At 39.3% G+C, this 20,551-nt stretch overlaps 1 protein-coding gene across 1 annotated transcript; it reads left to right on the top strand.

Moving 5' to 3' along the window:
* Positions 1-4,472: 4,472 nt before the first annotated feature.
* On the top strand, positions 4,473-20,380 carry LOC140368877 (integrin beta-3-like). Its single transcript, XM_072456030.1, has 15 exons — positions 4,473-4,615; positions 4,783-4,868; positions 5,507-5,711; positions 6,214-6,466; positions 9,616-9,778; positions 10,384-10,545; positions 10,634-10,729; positions 11,183-11,272; positions 11,960-12,094; positions 13,280-13,724; positions 16,064-16,286; positions 16,931-17,031; positions 17,162-17,281; positions 19,494-19,660; positions 20,135-20,380. Exons 1-15 carry the CDS (start codon positions 4,543-4,545, stop codon positions 20,201-20,203), a joined length of 2,388 nt encoding a protein of 795 aa, XP_072312131.1. The 5' UTR covers positions 4,473-4,542; the 3' UTR covers positions 20,204-20,380.
* Positions 20,381-20,551: the final 171 nt, after the last annotated feature.

The following is a 20,551-nucleotide window of genomic DNA, read 5'->3' as shown; positions in this document are numbered from 1 at the left end:
TGTTGTTTCTTCTCTATCTAAATGTTTGTAGAAGTTTTTCCTGACCTATGCTAATTCTGTGCTATTTACTGTAGCATTTGGACTTTCAGTACTAAAGTAAAAGTAACAAATATTCCAGTTAATGGCCCCAGGTCCAAGCCAGAGACACTTTGGCCCCCCACCAGCCCACACAAACACGTTACTGCAAAGTGTGCAAGGGGTGCTGTCAGTCAAACCCGCAGGGGCAGAGAGGAGAGGTTTTTCAATGTTGCTGCTTGTGCAAAGTGTCAAAAAAGAGGGAAGGAAGGAAAAATGCAAACATGAAGCAACATAAAGAGCTGCAGATGGAAAATTGAGCAACATGAAAAGAAGAAGAGCAAACTGCAGTCTGTGGACAAGGAAAAACTAAAAAAATCACCACTCTAAGCTGAACTGGTTGAAAAACAAATAACTAATACAAACATTTAAAGCTAGTTTAAAGCTGTGATGTTACCTGAGTGCAAGAGACATAGACTATTTTTATAGTTTATGACATGATGAGGCACCAAATTAACCTTTTTAGTACTGTCCCTGTGGAAAACAAATCCGAAGAACTATCAAAAGTTTCCTACAATGGAAAAAATGCCTCAATGGAGTTTATTACTTTGTCCTAGTTGTTGTTTTTCTAGGCTCAAAGCAGATGTACTTATTTCCTACGGTTTGGATTTAATAGTTTAGTTGTGCTTGTCTCAGTTTTGTCAATATAGTTCAATAAATTAGATAAAACAAACAAAAATAATTCCACACTGTCAGTATGTAACTAATTTCACTTACCCTTTGCCTGTGTGTCACTCAAACGGACCGGGTTGTACGGGTTGTTTGTGCTGGTGATTACATTTCCCCAGCTACATCGGGATCACTTCAGTCACACAGTCCTCATCTCAGCGCCATGGCAACAGTCGTAACTCTAAAGTAAATGAAAGTGTCTCAGGAAAAGACAATTGGGAAAAAAACATGCTTGTCCTATGACCCTGAGTCCCAAGAAGTATTTAAAAACTTCTGTGAAAGTACAAATACTTTGTCTGAGGGAGATTTTCAAATTTTACAAATAAAATGACTTTGAAATATGGGACCTACTGCAAACCAACCCAAAAGTACCATCATATTCATGTGCAATTACTGTCGTACTCACATGCAATAATGTCACATTCATGTGCATATAACTGATGTAAATAGAGTGTTTATTAGGCCCGAGCGCCACAAGCTGGCGAGAGGCCTATTAGTCTCGTAAGGCCGTGCGAAGCACGGCTGCGAAAGTGCGCACGTAGTGCGCACGAAATCGAGCGCGAAGCGCTCGCCCACTTCCAAACACTCACTAACGCACTCCTTCACTCACGCACGCCCGTGCATACTAATTAGTAGTAGGAAAATGGAACATTACCGTTGTAAACGGACGAAGCCCGTGCAAAAGTGCGCACTAAACGAGCACTTTAAATTGGAATGACGACCGCTCGCGGTCGTCATCCCCATATAAAGCACTCATTTGCGCTAAGTAGCTCACGAATACGTTCCCCATATCTTGCATGTTCCGTGCATATGAGCATGTAATGCAAAAATTGAACATTATTACTGTATAGAGGGCCAAAAACACAAAGTGGGCGGAGCCCACTCAAAATTAACGAAAGTACCCGTCAGTGACCAGGAACCCACACCATGAGGTAGGAAAGCGCGAGCGCTTTCCGAAAATGTAGAGTTCATGATATTTGAAAAATGGGAAACATTGTTTTTGCATCGGAATATTATTCTTTCTTTCTTTCTTTCTTCTTCTTCTTCTTCTTCTTCTCGGGACCAACCCCCCTATTTTTCACCCAGTGAACATTGACGAAAAGTCACAAAAATTTGCACACCTCTAAAAATCGTGCCTCTCTACATTCTGGCTATTTCCTTTTTCTAAAATTAAAAAAATTGGCGCGTCAGCGCCCCCAAATGTACCAAAAATGCATTGAGAGATGGGAAATGACCCAAAAAAAATCTGATCGTAGAATCATGAAATTTGGCGCAGAGGTAGATGGTGACAAGAGAAGTAAAAAATATTATTACGGCAATGCCGTCAGCCCAACCAAATATCGGCCATATTGCTTCAAAAATGGCTAAACATGACTTCGGAGTTTTTCCAAACGTCGTACTTTTACGAACTCCTCCCAGGGCGGTGGCCCTAAAAAGCTGAAATTTGGTAAAAATGCTACTGAGGAGTGGGACATCAAAAGTTATTCAAATTACATTGATACCTGTCACGGTCTCTGTGCGGCGAAGCCGCAAACTGTAGCAAGAATTTCAGAAATCTCCCAAATTTAACATTTCTGCCGTTTGCGCAGATAAAGTCCGAATTGCGTCAAATTAGAATCAGTTGTTAAACTCTTTACCCTAAACCTACTTGAAGTGAAATAAATTAATTTGGAGCCACAGCGCCCCCTACAGATTTTATATGGAGGTTAAATGTTTAGTTTTGCGAAATTTTATGAAATTTGACACAAAACTCAATTTTGGCATCCCCATCAAAAAAGTCAATGAGACCCATGTCATAATTGTTATGGCCTTGCATTAGCGATGACCAAAACCTCCCATGTTATTCCAATGGGGAAATCGCCAGAACATGTTTACACTTTAGACTTTCACGAACTCCTCCCAGGGCGTTAGACATATTAACCTGAAATTTGGTGAGACTCATCTTCAGGGGTGGACCATCAAAAGTTATCCACATTTTCATTCTAAGAGTCACGGTGTCTGTACGGCAAAGCCGCACATTTTGCCAAGAATTCAAAATAAAATTGCTTTTTGATGGTAAAACAAAGGGGAGAAGATGTGACAGCATCACAGATTCAGCAGTAGGCGTAATAAAAGGACAATTGGGGCGCGTTAGCGCCCCCTCCTCTTGCGGCGTGGCGGCGGCGTGGCGAGGGCCGATCATTGCCGCTTGCGGCTATATTTTTACCATTATTATTAGTATTATCTTGTCTTACGCTAGCTTTATATCTTTATTTTACCCCTCCATTCCTTATTAAAGAAATTAGAGGTTTTGTCTATAGAAGTTTTTGTTTATAAGAGTTTTGTTTATAAGAGTTCTTCTATTAAGAGTGTTTTTCAAACTTCCTATAAGTTATCTGTCCTTTCCTTTGTATCTACCTGCGTTGCAACAATGAAATTTCCCCATGTGTGGACAATAAAGGAATAGCTTATCTTATCTTATCTTAAAAGAAACACAATATAATAATGTATATTCATACAATGTCTAGGTCTGTTATTAAGATTAACATTTTGATTCAAGCCTACTGCAATCCCAATATTTAAGAAAAAACACAATAATTCAGCACCAGGCCGGACCTTTAGAGGAGTGTGACATCTAGTGATGGTGAATGTAATTAGGGACAAACTTCCATCTCTGCAGGACCTGGGTTGGACTCTTGAACACTTAACACCTGCCACTTCAACAATACTGAACCAATTTTTGTGTAAATGTCTGTGTACATACTGAGACCAAGTTTATTTATTTTTGTATTTATTAATTTGTATTAATTAATTAATCTTTAATTAATCTATGCATGCCATATTTGAATCTATAGACATTGCTATTATTATTATTATGATTCTACTATTCATTGTTTTATGTTGGACCTTAATGCTGTAACAAGTTCCTATGTTTGCAAACTATGTTCAATGACAATAAACCTTGATTCTGAAATTACATACAAGGTGATGAAGTTTAGAAGTAGCCTTCAACATCAGTTAGTTTTTGAGTATTTCTAGCAAGCAGGCCATCGAAATTCCTCGATCAATTCCCAGTAAAGTAAAGACAGTAAAGCAGCTTAAGCCTGTCCACATATTTAGAGAATGTTCACCTCTCCACACACACACATATATATATATATATATATATATATATATATATATATATATATATATATATATATATATATATATATATATAAACTCTCAAAATACCTTAAAGCATAGCCTAAATGTATTATGTCTGTCCCACAAGCTGACAAACTGCACAACAGAAAATTCAGGTGTTTGGTGTAATTTCACCTTTAATCCACAAGTGGGCAGTTTACACTAAAATAAAATGTACAGCAGACTACTTGGACCAGGCAACAAAATAAAAATTCAAAACTACGATAAACTCCTGATCAACACGACGATTGACTCTAAGTTTTATTGTTGTTTTTCTGGCGCCTCTGACATGTAATAATCAGGACTATATCATTGTCATGTTTAAAACCTTATCTAAAAAATAAATGATGACTGGAGACTAGTTGTAAATGTATGGCTAGATTAACAACAAAAAATGAGTCTTATTTACTCACCAGCTCACCGGGCCAGGTGGAGTCCACGTGTCCTTCTTCTGGAGGCTCCATCTCTGTGGCCCTCTGGATGCCCTTGGCCTTCCCCCGCCCATCAGCTTCTTTAACTGTGTAATTGTGAGAAAATGGGGGTGGCTCCACATTTGACTGTATTTGGAGCGGCTGCGGGGCTTTGGTCTTGTTCGTGCAGTTCTCTGTTGCACCAGGGCCAGAGCGCACCAGGATGAGCGCTTCTCCCGGGCTCAGGACGTTATGGCTCTGTGCGTTTATTGTCACCGCAACGACAGCAGTTTGGGGTGAGTTTGCATGGTTGTTTCATTAGTTGTTGATTACATTTGTAGCTGATAGTGAATTAAAATGTATATATAACTATTGATCTTCTGAGTTGCGTTGTTGTCACATACACACATATTATTGAATTGTTTTTTGATTGAAATAAATTGACAAATGAAGTAATTTCTAGGCTCAAACGTGTGCACTTCCAGAGGAGCCAGCACATGCAAGCAGTGTCTGGCTGTTCACCCCAGCTGTGCATGGTGCGTTCAGGAGGTGGGTTTTCTTTGACACTTTTTCCAATGCTTTTAAATGCCATCTTACCCTGTTTTGGTGAGTGAAGTAAAGACCGCCATGAAGAACATACAGTGGGCTATAACAACATAACAAAGGTTCTATATAATGCATACCGTAATCCTTTTATTATTTTTTTAACCATGGTTTAAGGTTCCTCATTAAAAAAAAAACAAGTAAAAACATGCATGTTTGAGGGCCAATTGAAAATAAAGATTAAATAAAATTGCACTGTAATCCTCCAACAAGCATATAAGATTACATTTCTGCACTTTTGTGGTAAAATTTGTTTTCTTTTTGCAATACCTAAACCTCAACTAAGGCAAGGCAAGGCAAGTTTATTTGTAGAGCACATTTCATACACAAGGCAATTCAAAGTGCTTCACAGCAGGAAAAATGCATTCAAATCACAAAGATATTACACAAACAGAAATACAATAAAATTAACTAAATAAAAAATTGAATAAAAAGGGTAACTAAGACAATTCCATTCGCATTATAGCACAATTATGAGTGTAAATGTCTAATTATCATTATCGAGCCGAGGCAAAGAAAAGTATCACGTTATTAATTTGTGTCAATTTCACTCCTATCTCAAACACTCCTTTTTGATCCTCCAGGATTTTGGCCACGGTGTTGTCACCTTGTCTCGCTGCGATTTGAAGAGTAACCTGGTGGCGTCAGGCTGCGCTCCTTCTTCCATCGAATCTCCCAGCAGTAAACTGCAGGTGATGGAGGACAAGCCGCTAAGTAACAAGGCAGCGGGGGCCACACAGGACGTCACTCAAATCAAACCTCAGAGACTCCACATCACACTCAGACCTGGTAAGAAGCAGTGTAAATATTGAGTTTTTATCTATTTCTAAGATTCTCTAACTTAATCTCTTTGAATTGATATTAATAGCACTTAAATTGAAATCACAATTTTACCATAACTTTCAATTGCTTAGATAATATGTTACAAAACAAACAAAATATGATGTGTTTTGGGGGGTACTTCCTAGCCCTGTTGTTTGTATGTTCTAAAATTGTGTTATTTTATGAGGAACAAGTCGGGGTAATCCCTCATTTTTCTTCCATTTTTTTCCAAAGGTTTCAAATGTAGTAAACGTAGTCTTTTAAAATGTTTAAAATTAGCTTAACAGTTTGCAATCTCCTATCAAAGATTCATGGGCTCGGTCCTGGATTATGTTTCTGTAAACTGAACGCTGATTTGAACATTTTTAAAACACAAATCATTACTCATCAAATTTCCCAGTTAACTTGCTCCATTGTCGTTAGCCTCTTCGACATTATCCCCGTTCTGGTGCTTTGTTTTGGATCACAGATGATGCCAAGCGTTTCACAGTAAAGGTCCGTCAGGTGGAGGACTACCCCGTGGATCTGTACTATCTGATGGACTTGTCCTACTCGATGAACGATGATCTGTTTCGGCTGAGGACCCTGGGACGAGGCTTGGCTGAGGCGATGAACCGAACCACCAGCAACCTCCGAATGGGCTTTGGGGCTTTTGTGGACAAGCCGCTGTCTCCCTACATGTACATCTCGCCCAAAGAGGCCGTGAAAAACCCATGTTACAGGTACACAATATAGCAAATATAATAGATTCAACGTTTCCTATGTCTATGAATTAATGACATAGGTGACCCTTGTTTGAATTAGAATATTTGGTTGAAAAATGTTCCTTATTGTCTTAATTTAATCATCAAACTGGTTGTTTCTATAAGCAGAATATAGTTAGTTAAAATAAAATATGGTTAAACTTAATAAACCACTGGGACCACCGTATTCTCCACTTTAATGAGAAAAATATGGAATAACAAAGACAGTGGATTATTGTACCATCCGCTCATAAACCTGGATAACAGAAGGATTCAGTCATAAAGAGTAAGAATCCAGTACACTTATCTGCTCCCTGTCTGGATGGAGATTTGTAAATAAGATAAGATAAGATAAGATATTCCTTTATTGTCCCACATGGGGAAATTTCATTGGTGCAACGCAGGTAGATACAGAGATAGATACAGAAGAACAGATCACTTATAGGAAGTCTGAAAAACACTTTCAGTAGAAGATCTCCTATAAATAAATAAAAACTCCCATAGACAAATAAATAAATAAATACATAAATACCATTGCATGTGATCACGACAGTAATTGCACATGAATATGTGTCACGACAGCACATAGATTGCACATGAATTTCACATGAATTGCACATGAATTCCAACAGCAATTGCACATTTGACAGAGTTGCACATCAGTATTAGGTTAGGTCAGTATTGCGAGTGTTCAGTACTAACAGTTTTTGTTATAAAGTCTGACAGCAGCAGGAAGGAAAGACCTACGGAACCTTTCCTTCACACATCGAGGGTGGATCAGTCTCTCACTGAAGCTGCTCTCCAGAGCAGAGAGAGTGTCCTGCAGGGGGCGACACTCATGGTCCAGCATAGATGTGAATCTAGCCAGGACCCTCCTGTCCCCCACCTCCTGCACCGAGTCCAGAGCACAGCCCAGGACGGAGCTGGACTTCTTGATGACTCTGTCCAGCCTCTTCCTCTCCCTCTCTGTGATGCTGCTGCTCCAGCAGGCCACACCGTACAGGAGGGCTGATGCCACCACAGAGTCGTAGAAGGTCTTCAGGAGTGGCCCTGTCACTCCAAAAGACCTGAGTCTCCTCAGGAGGTAGAGCCGACTCTGGCTCTTCCTGTACAGTGCGTCTGTGTTATGAGTCCAGTCCAGTTTGTGGTTCAGATGAACACCCAGGTACTTGTATGAGTCACTCTCTCAATGTCCCGTCCCTGGATGTTCACTGGTGAGGGGGCAGTGGGGTGGTGTCTGCGGAAATCCACCACCATCTCCTTGGTCTTCCCCGCGTTGATGAGGAGGTGGTTCCGCTGACACCAGTCCACAAAGTCCTGCGCCAGTCCTCTGTACTCCGCGTCATCGTCGTCCGTGATGAGTCCGATGATGGCAGAGTCGTCAGAGAACTTCTGCAGGACACAGCTGTCCGTGTCATGTCTGAAGTCTGCAGTGTAAAGGGTGAAGAGAAAGGGCGCGAGGACAGTGCCCTGGGGCGCCCCCACACTGCAGGTCCGAGTGTCAGACACACAGTTCCGGGCTCTCACAAACTGGGGTCGGTCTGTGAGGTAGTCCAGGATCCACTCTGCCAGGTCATACTCCACACCAGCCGTCTCCAGCTTGTCCCTCAGGAGCAGCGGCTGGATGGTGTTGAAGGCACTGGAGAGATCGAAGAACAGAATCCTCACAGAGCTGCCAGGCTTTTCCAGGTGAGAGAGAGAGCGGTGCAGCAGGGAGATGACGGCGTCCTCCACTCCGATGCCAGACCGATATGCAAACTGCAGCGGGTCCATGGCTGAGCTCACGGTGGAGCGGAGGTGGTCCAGGACTAGCCGCTCCAGTGTCTTCATCAGGTGGGACGTGAGAGCCACTGGCCTGAAGCTGTTGAGGTCTTTGGGGCGCGGTGTCTTAGGCACAGGTACCAGACAGGAGGTCTTCCAGACCTGTGGTACCACCCTCAGCTTCAGGCTCATGTTGAAGACATGCTCCATAACTCCACACAGTTCATCTGCGCAGGACTTAAGGAGCCTGGGGCTGATGCCATCAGGTCCTGCTGCCTTCCTCAGCAGGACCTCTGTCTTTAAAAACCCATGCCAAACCTCTATGTTAATCCCTGCATGTTTGGAGGAAAATGATTTGCAAATGAAGTCAGTGGCATTATAAAGTTAGAGCTTGCTTTTTCAAGTTGAACCTAATTCGCTTTTTTAATAGAAAGCAGCAGCCTTTAGCTTACTTTTAACAATGTTTTCTTAGTACTACGATCACCTTAGTGAAGTTGTTTTGGTGAGGTGAACAGTGATGTCATGTTCTTGTGGCTCGACTTTTACACAGTCATTTAAATGTGACACAGTGAGCAAGGTGGTGTTTATGTCTTACAGTGTTGCCAGGTCAGCTGTTCTGAGTTAACCACAGGTGATCCATGTGGAGTTACAGTCACACTGAGAGAGGAGACGCTCAAGTTGATTTTGTGGTTTAAAAATCCTGTCGGGTCATTTACTTTCTTGATTACACACAGTCAGCCATCTTATGTAATACTTACCTGAAGAACTGGAAGTGGGAATCTTACATTTAGAAGACATTTCCGATATATTTTTCTTGCAGTCACCTTTTTGTAATATCTTCTGAGTAGGAAGAACTTAAAATAACTTAAAAATGCACTTTTCTGTTATGCTTGTCCACCTGCTTGTCTGGAATGTTCCACAGTAAAGCATTTAACACACCATCCCATCATGTATTTAATAAGATACTACGTTTATTATACATATGCCTAAAAATACCTCAAAACACATCCGATCTTATTGTGACCAGAGTCACCTCTCCACAGATCGGACCTGTAACTTGGCCTAGTGGCAACACCTGCTTTTCTTTTGGAGATATATAAGTTTAATAGCATACTGTGGAAAAAGATGTCTGTGGAAACAAGCAGGCGAATAGTTACACAATGTATTTATAATTATTTCTTTGGCCATTACTTACTTTTTCTCAGCATGACATTAAAATTTGACCTTTGAGTTTGCTTTGATTGTTTTAAGCGTAACCAATTAATACCATAAACACACCCCCTCATTGAATAGAACTGCTCTTTCATCCAACGACAAACCCTAACACAAAACACCTTAACATAAAACTCCATCTCTTTGACGGACAGCATCAACACCACCTGCCTGCCCCAGTTTGGCTACAAGCACGTGCTGTCGCTGACGGAGGAAGTGGGGCGCTTCACTGAGGAGGTGAAGAAGCAGATGGTGTCCAGAAACCGGGACGCCCCCGAGGGAGGCTTTGATGCCATCATCCAGGCTGCCGTGTGCAAGGTGAACCACACGCACGGACTAATCATTTCACATGTATCGCATTCTTCGGTCGCTCTGTAATACAAACACATGTCAATAATTTAGAAACAGAGACAGACTTACATATTTTTTTAACATATGTTTTACTCATGGCTTTTGCTCACTTGCAGAGAGTAAAAAGCTGGACAAGAATTCTAATCAATACGTGTCATGCGTCATGTATTTATGTTACACCATTTATGCAAACTTTAATGCAATTTGCTTTTATGATATAGTCCAGAAATTCAGATTTTGGGTCATAAACCTGTTGTGGATGGATGTGTGGAAAGGTATGTTATCAACTATATGCAGATACTTCAAGACATGCTGTGCCATTCAAGTGTAAACTCTACTTAACTATAAACTTGGTGTAAATCAACACTAATCTGAGTTTGGATCTACACCTAATTGGTTCAATCCAGCCACATGCAATGCCCTCTGATGTTGAAGTTCCGTTGGTATTGTTATAACTTAATTACAACCCAGTACAGTACAATAATTATATATATATATATATATATATATATATATATATATATATATATATATATATATATATATATATATATATATATATATACATATAGAAGAAAATTGGCTGGCGTCCTGGAGCCTCCCACCTCCTCATCTTCACCTCAGATGCAAAGACTCATGTGGCTTTGGACGGTCGCTTGGCTGGGATTGTTCAGCCCAATGACGGGAAATGCCACCTCAACTCTGAAAATATGTACAGCATGTCCACAACTATGGTTGGTGCATCATTATTCTTATCTGCTTTGCTTTGTGCTTGTTTTGTCATTTGGTTTGTGATGTTTTTTTGTTTCTTTGGTTCAAAAGGATTACCCATCACTGGCTTTAATTACAGAAAAGATGTCTGAAAACAATATAAACCTCATCTTTGCCGTCACCAATCCTGTGGTCCGTCTTTACCAGGTCAGAAACACCACGATTGTTTTGTTGCCAAATGTCTAGTAACCGTAGCTCTGTAGTGTGTTAACGTGCGTGCCTCTCTTTGAACACGGTAACAAACTACGTTTTTAAAACCAAAACAAGAAACAAATTGCACCCTGTAATCATTTTGCACTTACTGAACATGCTCCAAACCGCTTTGGGTTTGCTCAAAAATCTTGGATCTTGAGTTGGAAGAATTGGAAAAAGTACACATTATTATGCAATACTACTAGACAACTGTGAATGTACTTTTGTGGAAGTAAAAATGTAGATAAGAACTTCCCACATAAAATATCAAAGCTAATAAGAATAATTCATTTTCTACATGATACGTTTAAAGCTAAATAGGTGGTACTCAGTGAAATATTTTAGAATCACAGGAAAACAAAATACCAAAGACTTAATAGGAAGTTTCTTTCTTCGTTTGTCTTACAGAACTACAGTGAGCTGATCCCTGGCACCACAGTAGGAACACTGTCCAACGACTCGGGAAATGTGATCCAACTGATATTAAAAGCCTATGCTGTAAGCGCTACACATAAACACACACAGACCTTCAACTAGACAGTGTTTCAGTGAGTGACGCGCACTTGTTGACACACACCCATGATGTCTGAGCCAGTCGAGCGTTTGGGCCAATTTTGTACAAGAAAATTCCCCTGTAGCTTAAGTGTGATGCTGACCATTTGTGGAGCGCTACTGTCTGGACCAACATGCTTAGTCCCACACTTTAGGAGCTGGATAACTGTGATATTGTACTGCATAGGTAAAAGTTGTTGCAGTGGGTAACATAATAGTATATATGTCAAAGTGGATGGTATATGTATTAGTTGTTTTAATGCAAAATGTATTATAAGTTTAAAAGACAATGCAGAGGAATAATCCATATGTAACACTATTAAAGGTGCACTTTGTAACTTTTCCGGTGGAATTTCCTACTGTTACTGGTCAGAACTGTGGAGGGACAACCCTGCTCACAATAAGAATTAATGTTTTTTAAGAATTATTTAATATGATCATTGCAGGATCGATACATTCATTGTCATTCTGTGGACGATTCCAGGCAAAGTAATCACATTGTCATGGTTACAATGAGGCTTAAAAGTTAGATAGTTCCTTTAAAAACAATTAAAAATGAACATGAATTGAAATCTCATTTTTTGCATACTACTGAATATGCCTGTAGAAACATGTTTTTTGTGTTTTGTTCAGAAAATCCGTTCCAAAGTGGAGTTGGAGCTTCTAGGTGTCCCAGAGGAACTGTCCCTTTCATTCAATGCCACCTGTTTGAACGGAGAGGTCATTCCAGGTCTCAAGTCCTGCTCCGGCCTCAAGATTGGAGATACGGTTCGTCAATGACTGAACTATTAATAGATGTTTGAAAAATATATTATTTAGAAGACGTAGCATTATAAAAACCTGTAAACACCTGTTAGTTGTCTGATCTATATTACCGGTAAATATTAGAAATTTCAAAAGGAACAAAAGAGTTATGAGAAAAGAATAGTTGTGATCCACCAGACTAAACTGTTAAAAAATGTATTGATCAAGTTTGTAAGGGAATTTAATATAGGCAGGTTGTCATAATAATATACCTGATCTGTTTCTATTGATTTGAGTATAGAAAAAGTGACAAAATGAATTACAACATGTAAAATGCAGTCAAAATGAAAGCATTCAAGACACTCTGTAGTCGTGAAAAGTCCTTTATTCTACATGGGCACCCATTTTTCCCGTTTCTCGTGACATTCAGGGTATAGTTAAACAACAAAGCAAGTTATTCTGCATGTAAAGTATCTGGTCATTGAGGACATAAAGCAACCTTCATGTTTCAAGAGTTGGATAAGGTACAAATTGTTATGTTTGCATATGCATACATTTTTCTTCACATTTTTTGTGGCACACTTTCTGTTATTAATGCCCTCCTGTTGCATTTTTCTTTTATCACAACTTGTTTGGCTTTGTGCTTCATTCTCTCCTCACTCCAGGTGACATTTTTTGGCCTTGCTATTTTCTTTTTACTTGGCCTCAGCTCCCTCTTGCTTTTTTCCCATATATGGATCTCTCCCCAGATGGAGTAACTGCCCATTTTTGGACATTCACCAGATTTAGACGCAGAGTGCTGAATGAACAATTCTATGTTGTTGAGGAGTACATATCAAGAACATCCCAGTGTAGTACATCTTAACTTGTATGTTTGATGGTTTGTAAATAGTAAATACTTTGCAAAAGGTTATTTAATTACAGAAAAGTGGAGAGCAAATATAAAATGTTCTTAAACCTGCTCGAGAAAACATCTGGTCTGTTGGGAATTAAGTATTTCTATTTTGTAAAAAGTTGTAAAAAATAGTTCTATCAGTATTTTCTTCCACCAAGGTTATGCTCTTGCCATCATCGGTGTAATTGCACAGGATTAAAAAAGCAAAACTGCATAAATTGTGTGCAAATAAATAGCTTTACCCAAGACGTCATTGAAGATTTTATTCCACATTTCAACATTAGTCATGACATTAACATTGTGATGTCCTGCAGGTGTCTTTCAGCGTGGAGGCCCGAGCTCGTGGGTGCCCCAAACAGAAGAAAAAGACCTTCATCATCAAACCTGTCGGCTTCAAAGACTCCTTGTCCATCACTGTCACTTTTGAGTGCGACTGCAAGTGTCAGGCCAAAGCCCAACCCAACAGCCCCAAGTGCCACTACGGGAACGGTACATTCGAGTGTGGCATCTGCCAGTGCCACCCGGGCCGCCTGGGACCCCACTGCGAGTGTGCTGAGGGGGACTACAACCCCACAGACCAGGACCGCTGCAGTGGACCCGCAGGTGCCACAGGGCCCCAGTCTGCCATCTGCAGCGGGCGAGGCGACTGCGTCTGTGGGCAGTGTGTGTGCCATAGCAGCGACTTCGGCAAAGTCTGGGGCAAGCTCTGCGAGTGCGACGACTTCAACTGTTTGCGGTACAAAGGAGAACTCTGCTCAGGTGAGACACTGTTAAGTAGATGACCAAATGTGACGTACCTGAAATCTCGGGTCATATGAGAAATCCACAACCATAGCTTTGTCATGCTGGACAGGCAAACGATCTTTACAGTAACAAGGGAGAGAATCAAAAAGCCAAACATGCTTATTCATAATAAAAGAGTTTTGTCAGATTTGTTACTGCATTTAGCAAACATTTTAAGAAGCACAGTAAAAATCAAGATCTCACACTGGCAAAGATGGACCACTCCTTTACAGTACTGGAGCTAGATGTACTCCAGGTATTTCTATGTAGACACTACAGTACACAGTGTGTACTGTAGTGTCTATGTAATGTGTGTACACTGTACACACATTATTACAAGAGCCAGTGTAAACAACTTTGACAGTGACGTGTTCAGAAGTGGTGACCTTTGTTTGTGTGTCTTTGTGAGATGTTAAAACGTGTGTTGGCAGTCCCCTTTTCCACACGGACTGTGCCACCCATCTGGGACGAATCATAACTTCTCCTTCTCTTGCACAGGACATGGCTGCTCTCATAATAAACACATGCTGGAGGTGCGTGTGTGCGACTCAGTGGGTTTACAGCCCAGGTTCAAATGTTTGTGTCAGACCAACCGCAGTTGTGGATTATTATAGATTTCAGTGAGAGAACAATTGTCTTACTTTGTTTGAAATTCAAACATAGGACAGTAGGACATTTACTCATTGTGGTGATTATTTATTTAACTATAGCTTGCATAATTGTGATTATAGAGAAAGTAGCAATTGAATGACAAAGTTGTAGATGTTACATCACACACAATTAATTATACTATTAATATATTAACTGACACAACGTTTGTCAAAACCATACTGATATAGAACAGCTATTGAAGTTAAAAATGTTGAATTATTTGACAAGCATATATATTTTTCCCATGTTGTCCGGGACTCACACTTAAGACTTTGCACTCAAACCAGAATCTCAACCTACATAAATAAGGATTTTTTGTTTTCATTTTTTCATGTTTAATTTCATTGCAGAAAAGGACCAGATTTGTTGGCTTGTGTTCAAATGTTCGATTTCTTTAGAATACCACATTCTCATAATATATTTTGGTGTTATTTTCCGTATAAACCAAAACTGATGACCAAGACAAAAAGCAAAACATACATTACACAACCTCTACTTCCTTAAGCAAATTTTTCTTGCAATTAAAAGAGTTAATTGCGCGTGTGTAATTGCTTGCAGACCTCTCTTCTGGTTGGATAACATGTCACTTTAGCCCTGTGTTTCCCTCAGACAGAAATGTCTTGAATTCCCCAACGAACATAGATTAACATGAAAATACCTCTGTGCTTACTCATTGACTCGTGCTGTAATAGCCCCCAAAATAACCTCATGTTTGGCCAAAAAAGCTCAGAGTGGGGGACTGGAAACGTTCAGTCCAAGTATGTGTTCACAACAGTTTGCTATTCATTGTTACTATTACAAATCATGTCCCATTAAAACTTAGATTAAAAGCCTGTGGTTAAGTGGTAATGACTATATATTATATTCCCAACTTCCTGTGTCATTGTTTATCTGGGTATTGTTTCGCAGTCATATGCCACAACAAAGCTTTGGAACAGCTTCTTGCTAAATCACTCCCACAGTTACTTGTTATAACAACAAATTAGTGGGACTAAATTTAGTAAAACGTGTGGAGAACCATGTTAACAAAAATAACTCTTGCCCAGACACCACAGACACAAAGGAAAAGATTTTCAGTCTCCACTAACATGACTAAACACTTCTGCTTCCTTGTCTGTGGAAATGTATTGGCTACTGGTAACTATTTTTAAAACTAAATATATAATTCAGTGTACTGTCTCAACAGGTTTAAAAGGATCATATTGAGCTGAGAAAGTCTGACATCTAATTGTGGTAAATTACTGAAATTCAAAGGGATAATTTACAGGGAACAAAAGGTTATATTAATACCCTGTTTTTCTTGATGACAGTGAACAACACTTGCTTCAAATGTTGTAGTAAAAACATAAACTCCAAGGGAAATTCTCTCTTATAAGGTCATTTATGTCAATTCATATGCTTGTTGACATAAAAAAAAAAAGTACTGACTGGATGATTTGTTGAAAAACTGTTAAAATCATTTCTGTCCGGAAATAATGTTTATGTATTAAGTTTTGTAATATTCTTGAGAAAATCTATAAGATCATAGTTATAACACATGAATTAAAGTCCGGTTCATGTAAAAGGAACGTTGTCATTGCATCGTTACTACCTTTTCAAACACGTACGGTCAAGAAATTATTCCGCGTAACTACTAACCCCCCTTTTCTTTTCACTTTCCGTAGGCCATGGCGTTTGTAACTGCGGCTTCTGCCAGTGTGACCCCGACTGGCAAGGTGAAAACTGTAACTGCTCGAGACGCACTGACACCTGTATGTCCAGCGTGGGCCTCCTCTGCAGCGGGAGGGGCCAGTGCGTGTGTGGGGCGTGTGAGTGCACCCAGCCCGGCGCGTATGGGCCAACATGTGACAAATGTCCCACCTGCCCCGACGCTTGCACCATGAAAAAGTGAGTCCACGGTGCAATTAAATATAGCATAACATTGGCAATATCTAAAGTCCTACAATATGGTATGACTTTGAACTTCTTTTTTTAATCTGTGGGAGAAATGTGCATATAACTGATGAGAATAGTGTTTATTTTTCCATTATTATTATTAGTAGTAATAATAGTAGTAGTATTATCTTGTCTTACGCTAGCTGTTTTTTTATTTTATTTTATATATTTTATTTTTTATATTTTATTTTTTATATTTTATTTTTATATTTTATTTTATTTATTGTTATTTATTTCTTTATTTGCTTATTTATTTATTAATTTATTTGTATCTTTATTTATTTTCCCTTGTTGGGAAATGGGAGGTTTTGTCTATAGGAGTTTTTGTTTATAAGAGTTTTGTTTATTAAGAGTTCTTCTATTGAGAGTGTTTTTTAAACTTCCTATAGTTATTTTCCTCTGTATCTACCTGCGTTGCAACAATGGAATTTCCCCATGTGTGGACAATAAAGGATCATCTTATCTTATCTTAAAAAACTATGAAAATGGTATATGCTCACCAGATATCATTACATTACATTACATATTTCCTAATTGATTATTATGATGAATAGGTTTTGTTGTATTGGGTTCAATGTATGTCTGTCTTTTTGCAGGGAATGTGTGGAGTGTAGGCACTTTAAAAGGGGCCGGCTGTTTGAGGATAACTCGTGCTCTCGAATCTGCAAGGATGACATTCAACTCGTGGATGAGATAGGTAAAAAGAAATAACACCGCACAGGGAGTTAATTCGTTTTATTCAGCCGCAGAGTTGTGAGCTGTGCAAAAAGTAGCACAACGACCGTTTGAAAGCCTTTAGTAACACTGTGAAAATGTTTTGTCCTCAGTGCTTCATGATACAAACGCCGTGAACTGTTCCTACAAAGATGAGAATGACTGTGTGCAGCGATTTCAGTACTACGAGGACGCCAGTGGAAAATCTATATTGTTTGTTGTTAAAGAGCCAGGTAAGTAATACTACCATAATCTCTATCACGGGTAAATGCTCTCATTTAAGTCACACATCCAAATATCTCACAATAGTCAAATGAGGCAGATTAGGCATCCACCGAACCTTTTGTTGAGAGATATTTAAGATACCTGTATCTCAAATTGTACTAAAATTGTGTAAGTCCAACTCCTATTCTTTGAACTTCGAGCTCTGTGAAGTGTTTATACAAAATATATATATATAGCTAATATTTTTGCTATTTAAAACGATTTTTTTTTAATTGTTCTTTTTTCTTTTTTAATCCTGATTACCGGTACAAATAGAGAAGTGGAAAGGGACATCTTCCAGTTTATCCCTGTAAAATCAAACACTGGAAGTACTATACATCATACAACTATCAACTGTAAGGAGAAACACATGTATATTTTGAAGAAACGTTGTCTCGGGTTACAGGGCTCCAAATTAAGCCCTGAATCACTGGCATTCAAGTCCAAGTTGAGGCCCAAGTCATGGTCTAATTTATCAAGTCAAGTCATCAAAATAGTGACTCAAGTCTGACTGGAGTCCAAGTCCACACCTCAAACACTCATGGATCTTAAATCTGGTTCCACCTCCCACCATATCATAGCAAACAATGTAAAATTTGTGTTAACAGCATTTTTTTTATACCCTGTAAAAACAAATTGCAGTTGATTTTTTTTGTTTGCTAACACTCTGTGGTTTCCTTCTGTCTGCTGAACTTGTCACGTCCCTCCAACGGGCCCTTCATCTTCTTGTTTCTCGTCCAAAAAGAAATCATAGAAGGTGGTAAACATGCTTTTAATGAACACAATTGCCCACAGCAAAAGTCTGTTCAGGGCCCTGTCTTTAATGAATGTGTGTGTTCAATTTAGACACAACTGGATAACACAGAAGTGCACCAAAATTTGCCTTGAACACAGTGCGTCCCGTTGTGTCAAAGGGGGTTGTAAATAGCTGCTCAGCTTCTTTAGGGACATGCTGACTCTACATATCCCGCACAAAAAGGTGGTAGAGAAAGTTACTTCAGTAAAGGAAAGCAAAATGAAGGTGTCATTGAATAAAAATGAAATAACATGATGTAAGTTTTGAACCCCATCTTTGTTGGTGGACATAAAATTTGCCATAAAACTAACTGATGTCGAGGTGAGAGGAAGTAGCGCAGCGCAAACGGGGGAAACTGAGAGGAGTCTGGCTTTGATGTTAGTTGTAAAAGCTCACCCTAGTTACCCTATACGGTTAGCTAAAGCTCCCTTATATGTGCGGTTTCTCCTGGAAATAAGAAAAATTAAAGTAGGTCAGATGTGGTTCCAAACAATGCTACTGGTAAACTTGGTGTTACACAGGCTTCTTTGTCTTTTGTGATTATATTTAAATGGAATATAATGATAACTTTGAAAATCTAAATGTTATAATGGACTCTGCACTTGCTGACAAACGGCCATCCAGTCTGCTCGTACTGCTCTGTTTCTATTTATTCCTCACAACTATTTTCTAATTGTAATTGCACTGTATAAAAGTCTAAGAACAAGAACAAACTATTCATTATACCCCAACAGCACTGCACTCTTTTGCCCTCTGCTGGTGTCTACAACTATTTCTCCATGATAATAATGCCCACTACGTTAGAAATTTAAATAGGCTATTGATTGGAAAACCGCTCTAATCTAGATGTGAGAAGAAAAAACAAACAAATTACTTTTTAATTTAATGCACTTTTGTTTTTAACTGCATAGTCACGACTTTTTTCACATTTTGATATAACTGCAAACCATTTTCAGATTTACATATAACATTGTTTGTGGTATGTTTGCATTGTTGCATCACATGTTTATTGAGACTGGATGTTCAAAAAGGTCCACTACAAGAGCTGTCCATCATCTCATGTCCCGGCTCCTCGAAACATTACTGTACATTCCTGTTTGGCCAAACCACAAAGAGAAGGGGGATTTGTGGCCTGAATACATTTGGCTGCATTTTTCCATTTCCTTCTATCCTCTTTCCTGTTCATTGGTATTGAAAAGTGTGTTTCTGTGTTCACAACGAAACATCAGCACTTTACTTCATGGCTACAAATGTCAAACTTTTGTGTGTGCCAAAGGAAGGACAAGGGGGAAGCAGCTAAATAAATCAGACTTCCTGTGGTGTGGATATATTCTTATCTGCAGCCCACAGTAATGATTTCTTAATATCTTGTTCCCTCGTTTTAGACTGTCCCAAGGGTCCAGACATTTTGGTGGTGCTGTTGTCGGTGGCAGGGGCCATCTTGTTCCTGGGCCTAGCTGCTCTACTTATCTGGAAACTGCTGGTCACTATTCACGACAGAAGGGAGTTTGCCAAATTTGAAGAAGAGCGAGCACGGGCCAAATGGGACACAGTAAGTAACAGAGTATGAAAGAAACAAGTTTAGTCTTAATTATAATCTTAATCCTGATTATATCAAGCACATCACTGCCTTTATCACCCTCATGAGGCCACACACAGCACAGTCTGCTGCTTTAATTTCCTGAAGAGTATTTTATTATTGTTACAGCATGCTGCTACTGTCAGCAGAATAAAGGTAGTCAACTGAAGGGCTGGGTTTAAATTAGCTGACGCTAATTAGCTTTTACTGGTAATAAGGCACTTAGTGGCCACACACACCTAAATCCCATCAGGCTGAAACCACAAGAAACCCACTGGTTTAAGACCCCAAATAATGGAAGCTGGAAAAAAACACATGATGCACATTAACACCATAGTTGCATATAAACTTTATAAAGGCATGATTTTGCTCCTTTATAATGTTCATCTAGCTCTGTTTTATGTCAATGAACTGAATTCTGATGGACTTGTTGTTGGTCATTTACAGGGGCACAACCCTCTCTACAAAGGAGCCACTTCTACCTTCACTAATATCACATACCGAGGGAAAAACTGATGCTACTGAAGAATGGATTGAAATGTGCAGGCCTCTACTGTCACAAGATCATTAATGTAATAATGCTGTGTGTAAATATGTAGAAATTCAAGAGGACATATTTTGTGAACTGTCAACAGCCAGCCATTTGGGGTTGGCGTTTTAAAAATGATATAAAACAATGTATAAAACAAATAAGTCAGTTGTTCATACATACAAATAGCAGCCTCTCTATTCATTCACAAAGGCAATTGTTTTAGATGTACTTGGTGTTCATCAGGAGTGAGGGTTATATCAGGCCATTGCCTCCATCTCCTGGACAAACTCTGCAAGTTGGATGAGACCATATAATAATAATAATTATTAATA

Source organism: Eucyclogobius newberryi, unplaced genomic scaffold (assembly GCF_026437365.1).
Source record: "Eucyclogobius newberryi isolate DKJ021-1_F unplaced genomic scaffold, fEucNew1.0.hap1 SCAF_20, whole genome shotgun sequence".
In the NCBI taxonomy this organism is placed as follows: Eukaryota; Metazoa; Chordata; class Actinopteri; order Gobiiformes; family Gobiidae; genus Eucyclogobius; species Eucyclogobius newberryi.
Note: the sequence above shows the minus strand (reverse complement) of the source record. Positions and strands in the feature narration are given on the sequence as shown.